This window comes from Watersipora subatra, chromosome 1, assembly GCF_963576615.1.
Source record: "Watersipora subatra chromosome 1, tzWatSuba1.1, whole genome shotgun sequence".
NCBI lineage: Eukaryota > Metazoa > Bryozoa > Gymnolaemata > Cheilostomatida > Watersiporidae > Watersipora > Watersipora subatra.
This window is the reverse complement of record NC_088708.1, coordinates 34,925,314-34,944,248: the sequence shown is the minus strand read 5'-3', so window position 1 is coordinate 34,944,248 and position 18,935 is coordinate 34,925,314. Positions and strand designations below refer to the sequence as shown.

The window sequence follows — 18,935 nt, the reverse complement described above, 5'->3', positions numbered from 1 at the left end:
CCATCAATCTCCTGTAGCTCAATGGTTTAGCATATTGTCTAGGGGGTGGGAGGTTTCGAGATCAAATCTTCCGCGATATGGATTCCTCGATCCAAAATTTTAATAGTTATAGCTGGACAGTCTGACACACGCAGACACGCAGACACGCAGACACGCAGACACGCAGACACGCAAACACGCAGACACGCAGACACGCAGACACGCAGACACGCAGACACGCAGACACGCAGACACGCAGACACGCAGACACGCAGACACGCAGACACGCAGACACGCAGACACGCAGACACGCAGACACGCAGACACGCAGACACGCAGACACGCAGACACGCAGACACGCAGACACGCAGACACGCAGACACGCAGACACGCAGACACGCAGACACGCAGACACGCAGACACGCAGATACACACTGCCTAATGCTGTTGCTGCTGGAGACCGAAGGAATCAATGGAACTTTTATCAATCATTCTCCTCCTAAGGTGGAGGAAATTGTGTCCATTGGAAAGGCTATGAGGTTGGACATCAATGCCACGGATGTCGCTAAGTTGCTTGAGGAACATCAAGAGGAGTTGATCACGGAAAAACTTCAAGAGTTGCTCACAATGCAGCAAATGGTCAAAAAATGGGGAACTCGATGAAGAGGAAAGGATGCAGTTATGATCACCTTACCTTCAGCGATACTTAAAGAAATGCTACGAAAGTTTGATGTGTCAGATCTTGTAGTAAAATACTGTCTTAAAAAACTTTACTCGATGCGTGCCATCGATAATTTTGAAGACAGCTGCATAGTGCATTTTAGAAAAGTTAGAAAGTCATTAAAAACTTTTTTGCTTTTTTTCTATAGATAGAATGGGTCAAAGGGGTGAGTTTGGAAAGTATATATATATATATTTCTCAAAGTATGTCGGGTATATGTCGGTTTTCTGGCTATAGATCTTAAAATCTTGAAACAAATATTCCGTACCGAAGAGGATTTGATCCCGGACCAAGCCGTTCACAAGTCTAAACTTTACACCTAGACCACTGGACTATGGAAGTCAAATTGCTAGCCTGCCAATATAAGGCATTATAAAACAGCAATACCTAACTGCTTTACGTATGACGTGGGACATGGCATGACGTCACGAGAAGCTGTTCGCTCACATTATTAAACTGCCTAATAGCAAAACTCTCCTCCATACTTCTCATTGTTTATAAGACAAAAAACTTTTCTCATGATATGTAGTTTGAAAGTTAGAATGGCAAATGTTGTAATATGTTAAATACGAATCAATTTTTTGTTCAAATACTCTTCTATTACACGGGCAACGCCAGGTGGCACAGCTAGTATATACAGTCAAACATGGATAACTCGAACTTCACGGGACCGAGCAAAAGTGTTCGAATTATCAGAGCGTTCAAGTTATCAGAGCACTGTCACAAGTCCATGTATTTACTTATTTATTAGTAAATACATGTACATATACATGTATCTACTATAACTATACAAACTATAATATAAATCAAAAGCACAAATGGCTTGTTGCAAATTAAATGCTTTTAATGTAAAGTTTAAAACATTTTTATCAAAAAGTATAGAGATTTTTTTATCACTTGATATTGGTTTGTTGTTTGAGGTGATGTTATTGCCAGGACGTTTTTTAGATTGACATTGGCAAAACTTGATCGTTGTTGAAATGCTCAAAAGAAAAGACATTTTTTTCTTTTGGGGATTTTACTCACGATCAATTTTGCCGTTTTTTCTTGAAGTTTATGCAAAGATTACCTTACTTTACCTGGGATTCGTTAAGAGCAACACTCCGAGGCAGTTCAATTAGAAGTTTTACGAGGTTTTACGGTACATTCTATATCACTCACGCTTTTTTAATAGATACTTATTGAATGTACACACGTATTCTGTGTTTAGGTCAAACGATGAATAGTTTTTTGTAGCTCAGACAACGTATTACAACAATTTTTAAGACGTTTTAAACATTCAACATTCCGACGTTGATTCAACACGGAATCAACGTCGGAAAACTATTCATCACGGACTAGCCGGGTCACGCACTCAAGGATTTTCGCCACGCACATACAAAACAAAAACAATATGCGATTTTTGTTTTGTATGTGCGTGGCGAAAATCCTTACGCACGTGACCCGGCTAGCCCGTGCTATTCATCGTATAGCAGTATAAATCAAATTTCACCAAACCTTTAAAAAAGTCGTTGACAAAAATATTTTGCCGGTGGTGGTAATAACGACGCTTATGAATTACGAAAATATGAGGTTTACCTCTATGGCTTTGAATAAAGTGATTTTCTAAAGCCATAACAACCGTTTCGGTAGCCGTTGGGCAATAAAACAGTTCGAATTAACAGTGTTGAGTTCGAGTTATCTATAGCAATTTATCATTACGTGGGAACGGACCAAAGAAACCGTTCGAATTAACCATGTGTTCGAGCTATCCGTGGACGAGTTATCCATGTTTGACTGTATATATATACATGTATATATATATATATATATATATATACTGGACAGATAGCGCAGTTGGTAAGGTATCGGGACAGTGATCATTAGGTCCTAGGTTCAAACCCCAACAACTGCACCCTTCTGGTGGTCCTTAGACAAGACCCTTGCTTGTATAATGTCTACAACCTCTATGATGAGTGCAATAACCAAAGCCATGCCGGCTCGGACGTCGCCCGGTCAAACAAGGTCTGCGCTGCCTGTAGCTGAACCAGGACAAGGCAGTGAAAAATGGGCTACTGGTTCAAAACAGATGAAATGGACTCGGACTGATAACACGGAGCTCATGCAGTGCTACTTTATGAGTGAACCTCAAAAGTGGGGCTATATGGGAAGGATGCGTCAACTGTGGATAAACATGCGCCCTGAATTGCCACTAACCGCTAAGCAACTTGTAGCCCAGAGAAGTAACATAATCAAGCGGCACCTCATATCAGAACTTGAGGTAGATGAAATTAGGGAACAGTTCACCCAAGTAACATATCAACGTGTGTGCCTGAGTATATCAACCCAGGTGTGCATATCAACACACACCGTCTCACATACACGATCTTGTGTTGACTCACAAGTTGAAGAAGACATGTACTTTGACCTTGACCCAAGGGTGAAGGAGCTTGTGGAAAATATCATCAACAAGATGCCAGCTGCTAATGATTATGGAAGCAGGGTACCACTACGGAGAGTTAGCAAGACCATACCCAAGAAGCTGTTAGAAGACATTAACTTGGCACTGGAGTCGATCTCAACTAAATCGATTAGTGAGACTAATGCCTTAATCTACAGTACGGCAACCATCGTCTTGGAGGAGATGGGTATTAAGCCACATTCAACAAGGCTTCATTCCATCTTGGCAGCTGAGGCTACAAAATAAGATCAAGAACTTGCGCAAAAAATTTAGTAGGCTCAGTGAAAGATCTAACCACAGTTTGGAGCGTCCAAAAATAGAAGCTCTAGAATCTGCCAAACAGCAGCTAGTAGCACTCTCGGTACGACTGAAGCGGTACAACAAAGAGCGGGATAACAAGAGAATGAACAAACTGTTCATCAATAATCCATCTAAAGTGTATTCTCAGTTCAAAGGTGAACTGCAGAGGCCAATGTCAGATCTTCCCCGATCCAGCACCTCGAAGTTCTGGAAGGACATCTGGGAGAAAGAGACTACTCATAACACCACTGCAAATTGGCTGAAGAGGCTGAAAGAGAGCCACCAACACACTGTGGCTCAGCAAAGACTCACCATTAGCGAAGTGGACATAAAGTGCAGAGTGCAGCGTATGAAGAACTGGGCAGCACGTGGCCATGACATGATTCAAGCCTTCTGGTTGAAGAAATTGACATCACTTCACACTAGAATGGCTAAGCAGATGGAATGCCTAATAGAAGAAGGCGACCATCCGGAAAGGCTGACCAAAGGACGAACTGTACTTCTGATTAAAGATCCAAAGCAGGGGCCGATTCCCAAGAACTATCGACCAATAACGTGCTTGCCCACCACCTGGAAACTGCTCTCAGGGATAGTTGCAGACAAACTGGAAGAGCACATGAGTCACTATATGACCAGTGCTCATAAAGGAATTGGACGCAACACCCGAGGAGCCAAACATCAGTTACTGGTGGATCGGACGGTCTGTCCAGACAGCAGGAGAAGGCACATCAATCTTGCCATGGCTTGGATCGACTACAAAAAGGCCTATGACTCAATTCTCCATAGTTGGATACTTGAGTGTCTCAGTAATACAAGAAACGCCTTCGGCAGGTCCTACGGAGCCAGCTCAATGCCAAGAACCAAGTCATGGCAATAAATACCTACGCACTGCCAGTAATAAGATATCCAGCAGGCATAATAAAGTGGACTGAGGAAGCCATCAAGGAAACAGATATAGCAACTCGTAAACTGCTGACCATGCATGGAGCACTCCATCAAAAATCTGATACTACTAGATTGTATCTCGATAAGAAAGATGGCGGTAGGGAACTCAAAAGTGTACAGCAGACAGTGAAGGAGGAAGAGCAAAGCATCAAAGTCTATGCAGCCTCCATGGCCACTTCAGATAAGTTGCTAGCTGAATTTCAATGGCAGCTCTTACAATGGACCTTCGCCCTGATGATGAGGAAACTGACTGGCACACGAAACCTCTTCATGGTGCTTACCACCGACAAATATCTAAATTTGGCGATCTTCACCAGACATATATGTGGCTGAACAAAGGAAACCTAGCAGCCAATACAGAGTCGCTAATCATGGCAGCCCAGGAGCAAGTGCTCCCAACAAGGCAACTTCAAACAAAAATCTTTCACACTAGAGACGATCCTAGATGCAGACTGTGCAAAGATGCACCTGAGACCATCCAACACATCATCAGTGGATGCAAGCAGCTAGTAGGAAATGCATACACTGAGCGGCATAATCATGTCGCAGGTGTTGTGTATAGAAGTCTATGTGACGAGTATGGCCTTAATAAACCACAACACTGATGGTAAACTCCTGGTAAGGTCAATGAAAATGATCACGCTAAGATCCTCTGGGACTTCTACATCCGGACTGACAAGCATGTCCTAGCAAACCAACCAGATATAGTGGTGGTGGACAAGGAGAACAAGAGAGCTACTATAATAGATTTAGCAGTATCCAATGACTACAATATAGACAGCAAAGAAAAAGAAAAGGTAGAGAAATATCTCCCTCTTGGGGAAGAGATTGAAAAATGCTAGGATGTAAGAACAACTGTAATTCCAGTAGTCATTGGGACACTGGGCGCAATAACACCGGCGCATAAAATGTGGCTTGCCCAAATACCAACAGCAATCAACTCAGGTGAGTTGCAGGAAAGTGCGCTACTGGGAACAGCTAAGATCTTGAGGCGAGTGCTCAAACTCCCAGGTCTCTGGTAGGAGACCCGAGTTAGAGCAGAAACTACCACCCATACGAGTTAACCGGGGTAAGGAATCAATTTATATATATATAATTTATATATATATATATATATATATATATATATACATGTATATATACTAGTTGAATACCCAACACTGCACAGGTAATAAAGACTTTTTTGCACAGAAACATTATTTTAAATCAACATATACAACATTTACCATTCTAATTTTTAAAAAAAGTGTTTGCTTATTTCTGTGTATGCTATGTTTAAATAAGTTTATACTATAAGTACATATATTTGTAGTATTTTTGAGAAGCCTGAGCACATATTTTTCTTTGAGGATATTGGCAGTCCAGTGCACCTTTGAGGATTGGCAGGTATAAGTATGTCCGCAATTATTCCATAGTATGGCAAGATGGCTGTGTAATAGTTAGAGTACTTGTCTGCAAAACTGGTGTTACCGAGGTCAATTTCAGTGCGAAGCAGTTTTTTCGTTCTTAACGTTAGCAAGTGCTGCAAGTGGGCATGTGCTTATATATATGCTTATACATATATAAGCATATACCGTAAAACCTTTAATTGAACACCACCCTCTATTTAAACGACCCTTCTATTTGAATGCCATGTTGACAATCTTTGATCTTAATGAACCCATAATATCAAGGAATCGGTAGAAAAGTGTCAATAAAATCTTAATAGTAATGAATTGTTCACATAAATAACAATCAATTCTCTCATTGTTCAACTCCAAAGCTTTTAGCTTTTTTTGTTAAAACTTTGAAAGCAGCACCATAGAAATAATTAAAAACTGTTTTAGGCTAATAGTAGTTTTTTGTTTAAAGCGGTCTTGATACTTCGAAGTACATATACATGTAAAAACGGTTTACATTTACAATGGCACAAAGGTTATGTTTAGCAAGCAAAACTCTTATGCGATGCATTTGTGCTAAATCCAATGCATTAAGTTTTGCTCTGCCAAAAAATTGTTCAGACGCTAATATTGACAAGTTATGCAGTGCAGAAGAGTTGAGGCAAGAAGACATTGTGGAAGGTATTGGACGACCAGAAGATGTTCGTTCCATCGAAAGACAACCAGAACGCAGCTATCCGAGCAAATGATGCAAATATTTTCATTTTAAAAGCGTTAGTTTTTGTTTTTGTATGTAATATTAGTATGGTTCATTTGTGTCACTTGTTCATGAATATATTTTTGTAGCATTTGATAGATTATTGCTATACAACTGATAAATTTGCAGATTTGTAGCATATTATTTGATAGCATCATTGCAGTAATCTGATCTTACAATGGATCGACGCTCGTAACTCCTCTGCTATTGCACACAAAAAGCTAGTCTTGGCTGCAAATTGTAGCAAACATATCAATGAGTGCAATGGTCTTTCTTGAAACATTGGTAAATATAGATATAAAATAAAAATATGTCTTCAAGTTCAGAATGAAATAAAAATTGAAAGCTCGAACAAGTTGCAAAGCGGGACACGGGCTATAATATCATCGTAGGTTAATTGCAAGCAATTATAGATATCAACTGGTAGAAATGTTTCTTGGTTTCTCTATGCATATTTATCAGGAGTTCTTTGGCAAGGTAGAGGTAAGTTAGCAGATTTATTGCATCCAAAAGGTTTAATATCGATCCACCAGAAAGAGGGCAAAATATACGCCCGAAAAAGGGCTAAATTTATCTTCTCAAAACTCTTACGACCCATTTGAAAATTACAACGCCAACCTCTATTTGAACGCCACTTCCAATTGACCGCCACTATAGAAAAAGGGTATATATGTATAAATAAATATATATATATACTAGCTGCATTACCCGTCAACGGGATCAGATTCTTGTACAGCAAGAGGTTTATTGAGAGTTGTCTTTCATACTGTAAAACAACGCCAACTATGCAGTTACATCTCCCTCTCTCCGTCTCTCCCCTCTCTCCCTCTCTCCCCTCTCTCCCTCCCTCCCTCTTTCTCTCCCTCTCTCTCTCCCCCCCCCCCCTCTCCTCCTCGCTCTCCCTCTCTCTCTCCTTCTCTCCCTCTTTCCCCTCTCTCCGTCTCTCACCTCTCTCCCCTCTCTCTCTCCCTCCCTCTTCCCCCTTCCTCTCTCCCCCCCTCTCCTCCTCGCTCTCCCTCTCTCTCCCCTTCTCTCCCTCTCTCTCTCCCTCTCTCCCCCCTCTCCTCCTCGCTCTCCCTTTCTCTCTCCCTCTCTCTCCCTTAGTTCAACGCAACACATGCGGATAGACAACATTTTTGGTTTTTCTGTCAGGCGTATGAAGAAACAGTTTTTGGCGTGTGCCTACTTTTGAGCAGGCGACGTATAGCTGGTCATGGCTGATGCAGGGTGACAGTAAGTCGATAGCAGCTGCTCTCTTTCTTTTCACAATAGCGTATCGCAACCCTCGGAGTACTCGTGAAAGTTCTGTAATAGTAAGTTACAGTAGGCCTACTCAGAGCTGGAAAAAAATTAGTAACTCGGCTGCTGAAGGAAATGAACATGACCCACTATCACGAAAAGCGGCAAATCCAACGTTATTAAGTAGTGGAGATGTGGCAATTCATAGACAATACAACATCGTATAAGAAACACTTACCTTTTTGATGTAGAAATTTAGTAGGTGAGAAATGCGTTTTTCTAGTGGCTCCAAGAAACAAACGTTTACGTGACCTTCTCGGTACACGTTGGCAGTAAATATTAATTGCCTGTAAATAACTACTCATTAATTTATTTTATTTAATGAATAGTACATTTGTATAGCTGTATAGACACCTTTGTATAGGCCGCAGAACTCAGGAAAGGTGCTTTTTAACACGGCAGAAAATTTGCCGTTTAAAAAGCGTGCTAATAGGGGATTTCGGTTAATGCGCTCGAGCGGTGAAAGAAAAACAACAGAATCGCCACACCTTTATATAAGCCCCTTGGCTCAAATCGTCAGAGAAAAGTAGCGGCTAGTAGTCCATATTACGAAATTACGATATTACGAAATTACGATAATTAGTACTCATATTAATTCGGTTGGCTTCGTTCGACCGAATGGAAAAAGAAAGACCGCTCTATAATTTATTTACCGTTACTACACATATTAATTCAGTTCGCTTCGTACGACCGAAATTCGTACGACGATAAAAGAAAAGACCGCTCTATAAGGCGGACAGACAGATAGACAGATAGATAGACAGACAGACAACGATTGCCGTTTATATAGTAGATATATATATCTATTAGCAGTCCGAGTCTATTTCTTCCATTTTGAAACAGTAATCCAATGGTCATTGCCTTGACCTGATTCAATTACAAGCAGCATAAACTTTGTTTGATTGGCTGACATCTGAGCCTGCATGGCATAAGTTTGGGACTTTTCATAGAGGTCATAGAAATTATATAAGCAAAAGTTTTTTCTATGAAACGCCAGAAAGTATAGAGAGGCTAAGATCTTGAGGCGAGTGCTCAAACTCCGCAACCTTTGGTAATAAGTGAGAACCTGAGTACACATTACCACCCGCTTGGGTTAACAGGGGTGTGAAAAACAATTTGTATATATACAATGTAAATACATGTGCTTGTTATTGGCTTAGGCAAGGCAGTGTCTATTGTTGGTAGTCAAGAGGGCTCAACTATATGGCAGTGTCTATTGTTGGTAGTCAAGAGGGCTCAACTATATGGCAGTGTCTATTGTTGGTAGCAAGAGGGCTCAACTATATGGCAGTGTCTATTGTTGGTAGTCAAGAGGGCTCAACTATATGGCAGTGTCTATTGTTGGTAGTCAAGAGGGCTCAACTATATGGCAGTGTCTATTGTTGGTCGTCAAGAGGGCTCAACTATATGGCAGTGTCTATTGTTGGTAGTCAAGAGGGCTCAACTATATGGCAGTGTCTATTGTTGGTAGTCAAGAGGGCTCAACTATATGGCAGTGTCTATTGTTGGTAGTCAAGAGGGCTCAACTATATGGCAGTGTCTATTGTTGGTAGTCAAGAGGGCTCAACTATATAGCTTTAAAATGAAAAGCGTATAACAAGTTTTGTAGAACAATACTGCTGCTGGTATGTTAGCAAATTTATTTTACAAACAATAAATTTTATTTAAATGTAAAACAAAATTTGAATTCTTTTATCTGAATTAGAATGTGAGTAATGACATAAAGAGCCAATTTTAGCAGCAGTGAAAGGAGAAAACAACTTAGTAAAGTTGCCAGTTTTTTTATTTTTTAACAATTTCTGATTGTACCACTTTTTAAAGAGTTTATAGAAAGAGTTTTGCAAAAACATAAAAAGTGAAATGGCAGAGTATTAAAGCGAGCGGACACGTGTTGATTGAAAGTTTGTTATATGACAAATGGGGCAGGCCTAGAACAAAGTTATCTGTTATATAAAAGTTGTAAAGTAATGATGTCACAACTAAAGCCAAAACATTTTGTTAACGGTATCTACCCTACCACCTTTTTAAATAACAGACTATTTCACTAGACTGCAGATTCTATCCTTCTACTATTGCTACAGCTAATCCATAGAATGAATAGATGCTTGATTGGTCGTAAGAGTTGGCAACAGAGGCTACAACTTCTACCGTTGTTTAGCATTTCGTTACCAACCAACAACCATGAATTCTGGAGATGATGCAATGCAATCAATCAAATTGGTAATTGTGAAAATATTTTTGAATCTGCCAAGCACCCTCCCAGCAAACAGAGAAAATCAATTGAAAACAGTGAAAAACAGTAACAATGAGAAATAGTGAGAATCAGACAGAAACAGTGCAAAACAGTAAGGAACAGTGAGAATCAGTAAGAAACGGTGAGAGTCAGTAAGAAACAGTGAGAGTCAGTAAGAAACGATGACACTCAGTAAGAAACAGTGAGAGTCAGTAAGAAACAGTGGGACTCAGTAAGAAACAGTGAGAGTCAGTAAGAAACAGTGAGAGTCAGTAAGAAACAGTGAGAGTCAGTAAGAAATGGTGGGACTCAGTAAGAAACAGTGAGAGTCAGTAAGAAACGATGAGACTCAATAAGAAACAGTGAGAGTCAGTAAGAAACGGTGGGACTCAGTAAAAAACAGTGAGAGTCAGTAAGAAACAGTGAGAGTTAGTAAGAAACAGAGAGAGTCAGTAAGAAACAGTGAGAGTCAGTAAAAAACAGTGAGAGTCAGTAAGAAACAGTGAAAGTCAGTAAGAAACAGTGAGAGTTAGTAAGAAACAGAGAGAGTCAGTAAGAAACAGTGAGAGTCAGTAAGAAACAGTGAGAGTTAGTAAGAAACAGAGAGAGTCAGTAAGAAACAGTGAGAGTCAGTAAAAAACAGTGAGAGTCAGTAAGAAACAGTGAAAGTCAGTAAGAAACAGTGAGAGTTAGTAAGAAACAGAGAGAGTCAGTGAGAAACAGGAAGGATCGGTGACAATTGGCAACATTCTGTGCAAAAATTGAATCATCTGAATAATCCTAAAGATTTTGATAAAATAGATTTAAGCTGTTTCTATTGATTTGAAATAAGTAAAAAAGATCTCTCCTAAGTGTAAAAGTAAAATAGCGTTAGAATAGAAGCCAATGTTAAGCTAACCGTACACTTAATTCCCCGAAATTCAGACTAAAAAAGGCTGGTTTATTTGTAATTTATATGCTTTCATGATGGCATGAATCATGGTCAGCTGACCTTAAGCCAATAACTTAACTCACTCTTAAAGTCTAATGCTATGAAAAGCCGTGCGCACTTTGCTACTAAAAGTCGAATGCACTTCAGAAAGAAACACGTAGCACTGTCGAAGATAATGATATTGACCTGAACAATTATTCTAACAGGGACTGACTCTAAAGCCTTGTCCATAGTAATTCATGAGGTATATGTCCTTGATGCGAATGAAGATCTACTCCTAAGAAGGAAAGTCTACTCCTTGTATTAAAATCACGACGCAAGGCAGCTCATGATGCATGACATGAAATCAAAAATATCATTGAAGCTGATGTCAACAAGTGAAAGCCTTGCATTCCATTCTTTACTAGAACTGAGCTTGTGGAGAATTTATATTTACTAATACTGAAGTTAGATTTGATATTGTTCTGTTTTTAAGGCAAGTTCGTGAATATTGTAAGGTGTAGTCATAGCAACACAATGGCCTTTGTATTTGTACGTAAAACTGTAATCCATTTCTTTGTTTAAAAATAGGAATGCTGGCAGAAGTATATCAGTTTGTTATGAAGGTAAACACAGGCGACTCGCAGTGAAAGAGAGAAGGCATAAAAGTAACTGGCATGATTTATAGAGTAATCTAGTGTTTAGCGCTTCTTCATTGCTACCAGTTCTCACCATATGAGCGAGTAGGAATGATTAGTAGGTGATACTATCTACATAAACACAACAGCACGCAACAGCACATCTGCTCATTGAAATCAGAGAAGCCGCTATACCTACTAAGCTCGAAGAGAATGCCAAAGTAGGAAGCGAACTGATATGAATCTAAACTGGTGTTAGATGCACTACAGGCTTCTCACACTCTCAAACTGTTCGAGACTCTGAAATCCAAAAGAGAGCTGAAATCTGTGAATGACTATCAATCTGCCCCGGCTAGGCCCAGCCAAAGGCTGGTGGCCAAAACTGTAAAGGGCAATTTACTGGCACTGATTTAGGTCTGTCAACGAATCGATGTAATTCAATTATCTAAGAGTTTTATCTACCCCTTCATTATTTAGTTTTCCAAGACAATGTGTGGAAATTTCACTGATACCAGCACACGGTCTATAGAATCGCTCATAATTGATTCTAAGGGCTCAGCATACCAGCCTCCTGGGTGACTACAAGCATACCAGCTTCCTGGGTGACTACAAATGCTGAGAATAAAGTTTCTTTCGTCTAGTTGACTGACCTGACTCTCTGATGGCATAAAGAATAGGGACGAGCTTTCCCGTATCTACTCCATCCACGAGGTTGAACTTCTCTAAGAGTGATGGTCGGAGCGACTTCCATGTTGTAGAACTTGTAAGACGAACAGCTTTTGTGAAGTTATTTTCAGCATGAGCGAGGAAGAATCGTAAGCAGCCTTCAAATTCTATGTCATCCTAGATTTGGATGAAAGAGAGATATCAGAAAGTATACAACAGCATGTACAACCACTGCCTGACACAAAGGACATTCTAATGCAGAGTTCATATGAGCAGTCTTATCCATTAAGAGGTGTATCTAAGTCTACCAGTAGCTGGGCAATTGAATGCCTGGGGCTGGGTACTTGGACGCCTCGCTACTTGGAGTGTCTCAGAAAGAGAAACTGACTTGAGTCACTTTATGAATGACTATAGAAGCTGTCTAACTTATACTATTTGTGTTTTTTGTTAATTTCTCTGTTAGATACAAAAGGCCTCGGGAATGGCCTTAAAAATTGTTTATGATTAAGAAGTGCCCATTTGGTTTTCATACAAATAATAAACATCAAAACTATCGGTATGATAAACTGTCTCAACTGCATTCACCTACGGCTGACGTGAAGCACCTACCGCTGACATGAAGCACCTACCGCTGACGTGAAGTTGCCTTTTATGTGAAAAGTTGGAAGCTGTATTCGTCGGTTGTACTCTTCAACTTGACCCACCAAGGCTTGCTTATCAGGGCAACCTGTTAGTGCCATCTCACAATCTGTTAATTCCCAAAACTGTATTCAATTTAGGCTCCTTCATATGCTGTGTTTTTAGTCCCTTCCTGCGCTTGACTAGATGGAAGATGAAAAGCAATGTAGCGATTACTCAGAGTTAAAGTGGTACGAGCAGTACGGCTTCCCGAGAGTAGGGTAAGAATGTGACACGGCTGAGTGCCCAGCAGATGGATGTTCTGATGCGATGGTTGTTATGCCATTCTACAACATTCACTACAGTATAACTAGTGCCGCAGTCTGTAAATCTTTTTTTTCATTGCCCTCGCTACACGGTAAAAACAATTATCAAAACAGATTTTAAGTATTAAAAACTAACAAATGTAATTTTAACCGATGAAGCCAAGATTTCATGAAGCCAGCATGAAGTACATGTATGATCTAATATACTAACCTAGAGTATGACAGCAGATGGAAACTTATACTACTAGAACTGCAAGAGTGATGCGAACGAAGAATGGGCTATACGATTGACTTCCTCCATGATGTTGAGCTCACAGCAAGCGAATAAGCATAAACAATGGACAAACATTGTGAGCCGGCTGACCTCACTGATTTCCATGATCTTTGTGTTTACACAGTTCAGCTTAGGGGTCAAGAGGTTACATTTCTCACTAGGAAGCAGGGGGGGCAATGAATGTTGACCATACTACTGGTTAGCCATTATTCAATGAGTAATCTGTAATATTTTTGGTTAGCAAGCCATACTGGTAGCTCGGGTTTGTGATGTTGTTAGTGTAAGATTTGATATGTAGACTAACTGACTATGTATATGTACGAATCACAAGAATATGTTAAGATTGTGGTTTGGCATATCATTAATATTTGTGAATGCCAAGGTTTCACTCCCTCTTTATAGTTGTTCAACGAATGAAGTAACTTTTGCAGTTCTGCAAAGACATAGCTAGTTTGATGACAAATGGTAGGAGAGCACTTAAAGCCTACAGGTGAGCTGCAAGGCAACACATGCGAGAGAGAGTATCGCTTAGCACTCCATCCGCTAGCTAAATATTGTTTAAAGTTCCCAAGGCTAAGTTGTGTGAGTTCTATAGTGAAAGAGGCTCATAGCAATCGCAGCAAACTTTTCTGTGTATTAAATGACAAGTTCAAAACAGTCTAGAAAAATATCCTCTGTTATTCACATGAGAAATAAACTGATAAACAAATGCGGTACGGTAGTTCGCTTAACTGGACAAATACTTTTGGTTAGTTGGTTCCATGATGAGATATTTATAATAAGAGAAAACTTACAAAATATGAGGAGTCGATGACATATATGTATAGTCGATGGTGTATATGTAGAGTTGATTATGTATAGGTATATGTATATGTAGAGTTGATGATGTATAGGTATATGTAGAGTTGATTATGTATAGGTATGTGTAGAGTTGATTATGTATAAGTATATGTAGAGTTGATTATGTATAGGTATGTGTAGAGTTGATTATGTATAGGTATATGTAGAGTTGATTATGTATAGGTATATGTATATGTAGAGTTGATGATGTATAGGTATATGTAGAGTTGATTATGTATAGGTATATGTATATGTAGAGTTGATGATGTATAGGTATATGTATATGTAGAGTTGATTATGTATAGGTATATGTATATGTAGAGTTGATTATGTATAGGTATATGTATATGTAGAGTTGATTATGTATAGGTATATGTAGAGTTGATTATGTATAGGTATATGTATATGTAGAGTTGATGATGTATAGGTATATGTATATGTAGAGTTGATTATGTATAGGTATATGTAGAGTTGATTATGTATAGGTATATGTAGAGTTGATTATGTATAGGTATATGTAGAGTTGATTATGTATAGGTATATGTATGTGTAGAGTTGATTATGTATAGGTATATGTATATGTAGAGTTGATTATGTATAAGTATATGTAGAGTTGATTATGTATAGGTATGTGTAGAGTTGATTATGTATAGGTATGTGTAGAGTTGATTATGTATAGGTATGTGTAGAGTTGATTATGTATAGGTATATGTATATGTAGAGTTGATGATGTATAAGTATATGTAGAGTTGATTATGTATAGGTATATGTAGAGTTGATTATGTATAGGTATATGTATATGTAGAGTTGATTATGTATAGGTATATGTATATGTAGAGTTGATTATGTATAGGTATATGTAGAGTTGATTATGTATAGGTATATGTATATGTAGAGTTGATTATGTATAAGTATATGTAGAGTTGATTATGTATAGGTATATGTAGAGTTGATTATGTATAGGTATATGTAGAGTTGATGATGTATAGGTATATGTATATGTAGAGTTGATTATGTATAGGTATATGTAGAGTTGATTATGTATAGGTATATGTAGAGTTGATGATGTATAGGTATAGGTAGAGTTGATTATGTATAGGTATATGTAGAGTTGATGATGTATAGGTATATGTATATGTAGAGTTGATTATGTATAGGTATATGTAGAGTTGATTATGTATAGGTATATGTAGAGTTGATTATGTATAGGTATATGTATATGTAGAGTTGATTATGTATAAGTATATGTAGAGTTGATTATGTATAGGTATGTGTAGAGTTGATTATGTATAGGTATATGTAGAGTTGATTATGTATAGGTATATGTATATGTAGAGTTGATGATGTATAGGTATATGTAGAGTTGATTATGTATAGGTATATGTATATGTAGAGTTGATGATGTATAGGTATATGTATATGTAGAGTTGATTATGTATAGGTATATGTAGAGTTGATTATGTATAGGTATATGTATATGTAGAGTTGATTATGTATAGGTATATGTAGAGTTGATTATGTATAGGTATATGTAGAGTTGATTATGTATAGGTATGTGTAGAGTTGATTATGTATAGGTATATGTAGAGTTGATTATGTATAGGTATATGTATATGTAGAGTTGATTATGTATAGGTATATGTATATGTAGAGTTGATGATGTATAAGTATATGTAGAGTTGATTATGTATAGGTATATGTACTGTATATGTAGAGTTGATTATGTATAAGTATATGTAGAGTTGATTATGTATAGGTATATGTAGAGTTGATGATGTATAAGTATATGTAGAGTTGATTATGTATAGGTATATGTAGAGTTGATTATGTATAGGTATATGTAGAGTTGATTATGTATAGGTATATGTATATGTAGAGTTGATGATGTATAAGTATATGTAGAGTTGATTATGTATAGGTATATGTATATGTAGAGTTGATTATGTATAGGTATATGTATATGTAGAGTTGATTATGTATAAGTATATGTAGAGTTGATTATGTATAAGTATATGTAGAGTTGATGATGTATAGGTATATGTAGAGTTGATGATGTATAGGTATATGTATGTGTAGAGTTGATTATGTATATGTATATGTAGAGTTGATTATGTATAGGTATATGTAGAGTTGATTATGTATAGGTATATGTATATGTAGAGTTGATTATGTATAGGTATATGTATATGTAGAGTTGATTATGTATAAGTATATGTAGAGTTGATTATGTATAGGTATATGTAGAGTTGATTATGTATAGGTATATGTATATGTAGAGTTGATTATGTATAAGTATATGTAGAGTTGATTATGTATAGGTATATGTATATGTAGAGTTGATTATGTATAGGTATATGTATGTGTCTTACTCATTCTTGCGGAAATCTGCAATTCTAACATGAGTAACGAGCAATTTTGCTTGTTACTCATGAGTGACCATAAACCGCTCATTATTCTAGTCAGAATGTCTTGTGGTTAAACAAAAACCTTAACTGTAGAAAAAATTCCCTAACTCTACCAGTGGTTTAGATCATTGCTCTCAAAATCTGTTGATGGCTAACTGATCTATCTAAATCAGTAATGAGGGTAACTAGGCAAGCTTTGCTTCACTAAAACTAAATCAAAGACGGTCACACGGAAAATCACTGTCTGAAAGAAAGAAGCTTATTTCAAATTGCTATCTAAGCAACATGTGAAGTTGTAACTAGAATACTTTAGCATGTTGTCTAGCCAATCAAAATCTACAGTTTATATTACTTGTTTATAGTAAAAGTTTAAAGGTTAATTTTCTTTATCAGACAAGTAGAATTACATCTCCAGTTTGCTTGTTGACAATCACTGCTTGTTGTTCTCCGCTTGTTGTTCTTTGTCTCCTACAGACCAATGGGTGCTTTTACACACTGGCGCATTAAAACTGCAGATAGTCAGCTGTAAGTGGTTAGTGCTCTTGCTCGTCTAAACCAGACCCATTGCTGTTTTATCTTACAGATGTTGCTATTAGCACTTACAGTTTAGTACTCTCTCTTCTCATCCCCTTCCCAGCTCTCTGCTTGCACTCTCTGTCTCATCTCTCGTCTCTCGTCGCTCTATCCGTTCTCTCTCTACTCCAAACCCTCACTCTCTCTCCTCTCTATCTCCTCTCTATCACTCTCCTCTTGCTGCTCTCTCTCTCTCCTCTTTTGTTCTCTCCTCTCTATCTCCTCTTTTCCCCTCTCTTCTCTCATTATCTTCTCTTTTGCTTTCTCTTCCCTCTACTCTTTCGGTCACCCTTTTTTCTCACCTCTTCCTATACATAACTACTTTATCAATACAAGGTTCGCAATATATAACTGCTGTATCAATAGAAGATCACAATATATAACTGCTGTATTAATAGAAGATTCACAATATATAACTACTGTATCAATAGAAGATTCACAATATATAACTACTGTATCAATAGAAGATTCGCAATATATAACTACTGTATTAATAGAAGATTCGCAATATATAACTGCTGTATCAATAGAAGATCACAATATATAACTACTGTATCAATAGAAGATTCACAATATATAACTACTGTATCAATAGAAGATTCACAATATATAACTACTGTATCAATAGAAGATTCGCAATATATAACTACTGTATTAATAGAAGATTCACAATATATAACTGCTGTATCAATAGAAGATCACAATATATAACTACTGTATCAATAGAATATTCACAATATATAACTACTGTATCAATAGAAGATTCACAATATATAACTACTGTATCAATAGAAGATTCACAATATATAACTGCTGTATCAATAGAAAATTCACATGCCGGTATATAATTGCTGTACTTTAGATGTCTAGCTATATAGCTAGACATCTAACGTGTCTAGCTATATAGTTAGACATCTAACATGTCTAGCTATATAGCTAGACATCCAACATGTCTAGCTATATAGTTAGACATCTTACATGTCTAGCTATATAGCTGGACATCCAAGCATCAAAGGTAGTCACAAGCATTATTATATGCAATTAAAATAAAATTCCCCAGATATCTTTTGTTTTAAACAAACGCTTACTTCATTCTCATGCATTTTATTATTATAATAGTATTGTAGCTCATGTGGGGCTAGTGACATGCAAGTATTTTATTATAGTATTGTAGCTCATGTGTGGCTAGTGACATGCAAGTATTTTATTATAGTATTGTAGCTCATGTGTGGCTAGTGACATGCAAGTTACTGCAAAACCTGCAGAAAGCCAATGTATGACACATTTTGACATTGAGTGATAAGGTTTCTGCAAAACTTGAATAGACTTTATCCCTCAATGTCAAAATGTTCTTTAACACATATTTCTTAGGCTTAACTTCCAGCAGAACTTTCTTGAACTGTCTCCTTCATGTGGCAGAGCAATTTAGTCTTTATTTTGTAGCTTTATTCTTTCTACAAATCTATTATATCTCTCTACAAACCTATACATACTCACATGGCATCCTGCTGCTGATTACCTCCTCCTGCAGGTGATCTGTAGTTATCTCCTCCTGCAGATGATATTCTACAGTTATCTCTTCCAGCAGGTGATCCTCTAAAGATGTTTATTTATAATGAGTGCCCTTAGAGT

The 18,935-nt window shown here is 37.7% G+C and overlaps 1 protein-coding gene across 2 annotated transcripts in view; it reads right to left on the bottom strand.

The window, feature by feature from the left end:
* The window catches only part of LOC137385669 (ras-associating and dilute domain-containing protein-like), a 35,577-nt gene extending 21,991 nt beyond the window's left edge, over positions 1–13,586 (bottom strand). For both annotated transcript variants that reach the window (XM_068072183.1, XM_068072184.1), the window contains exons 1-3: positions 13,423–13,586; positions 12,897–13,232; positions 12,252–12,444 (exon numbers count right to left, since the gene is read on the bottom strand). In XM_068072183.1, the coding sequence (XP_067928284.1) occupies positions 12,252–12,444; positions 12,897–13,007 (304 nt within the window). In that variant the 5' untranslated portion in view covers positions 13,008–13,232; positions 13,423–13,586. The remainder of the gene's footprint in view (positions 1–12,251; positions 12,445–12,896; positions 13,233–13,422) is intronic.
* Between the last annotated feature and the right edge of the window lie 5,349 nt (positions 13,587–18,935).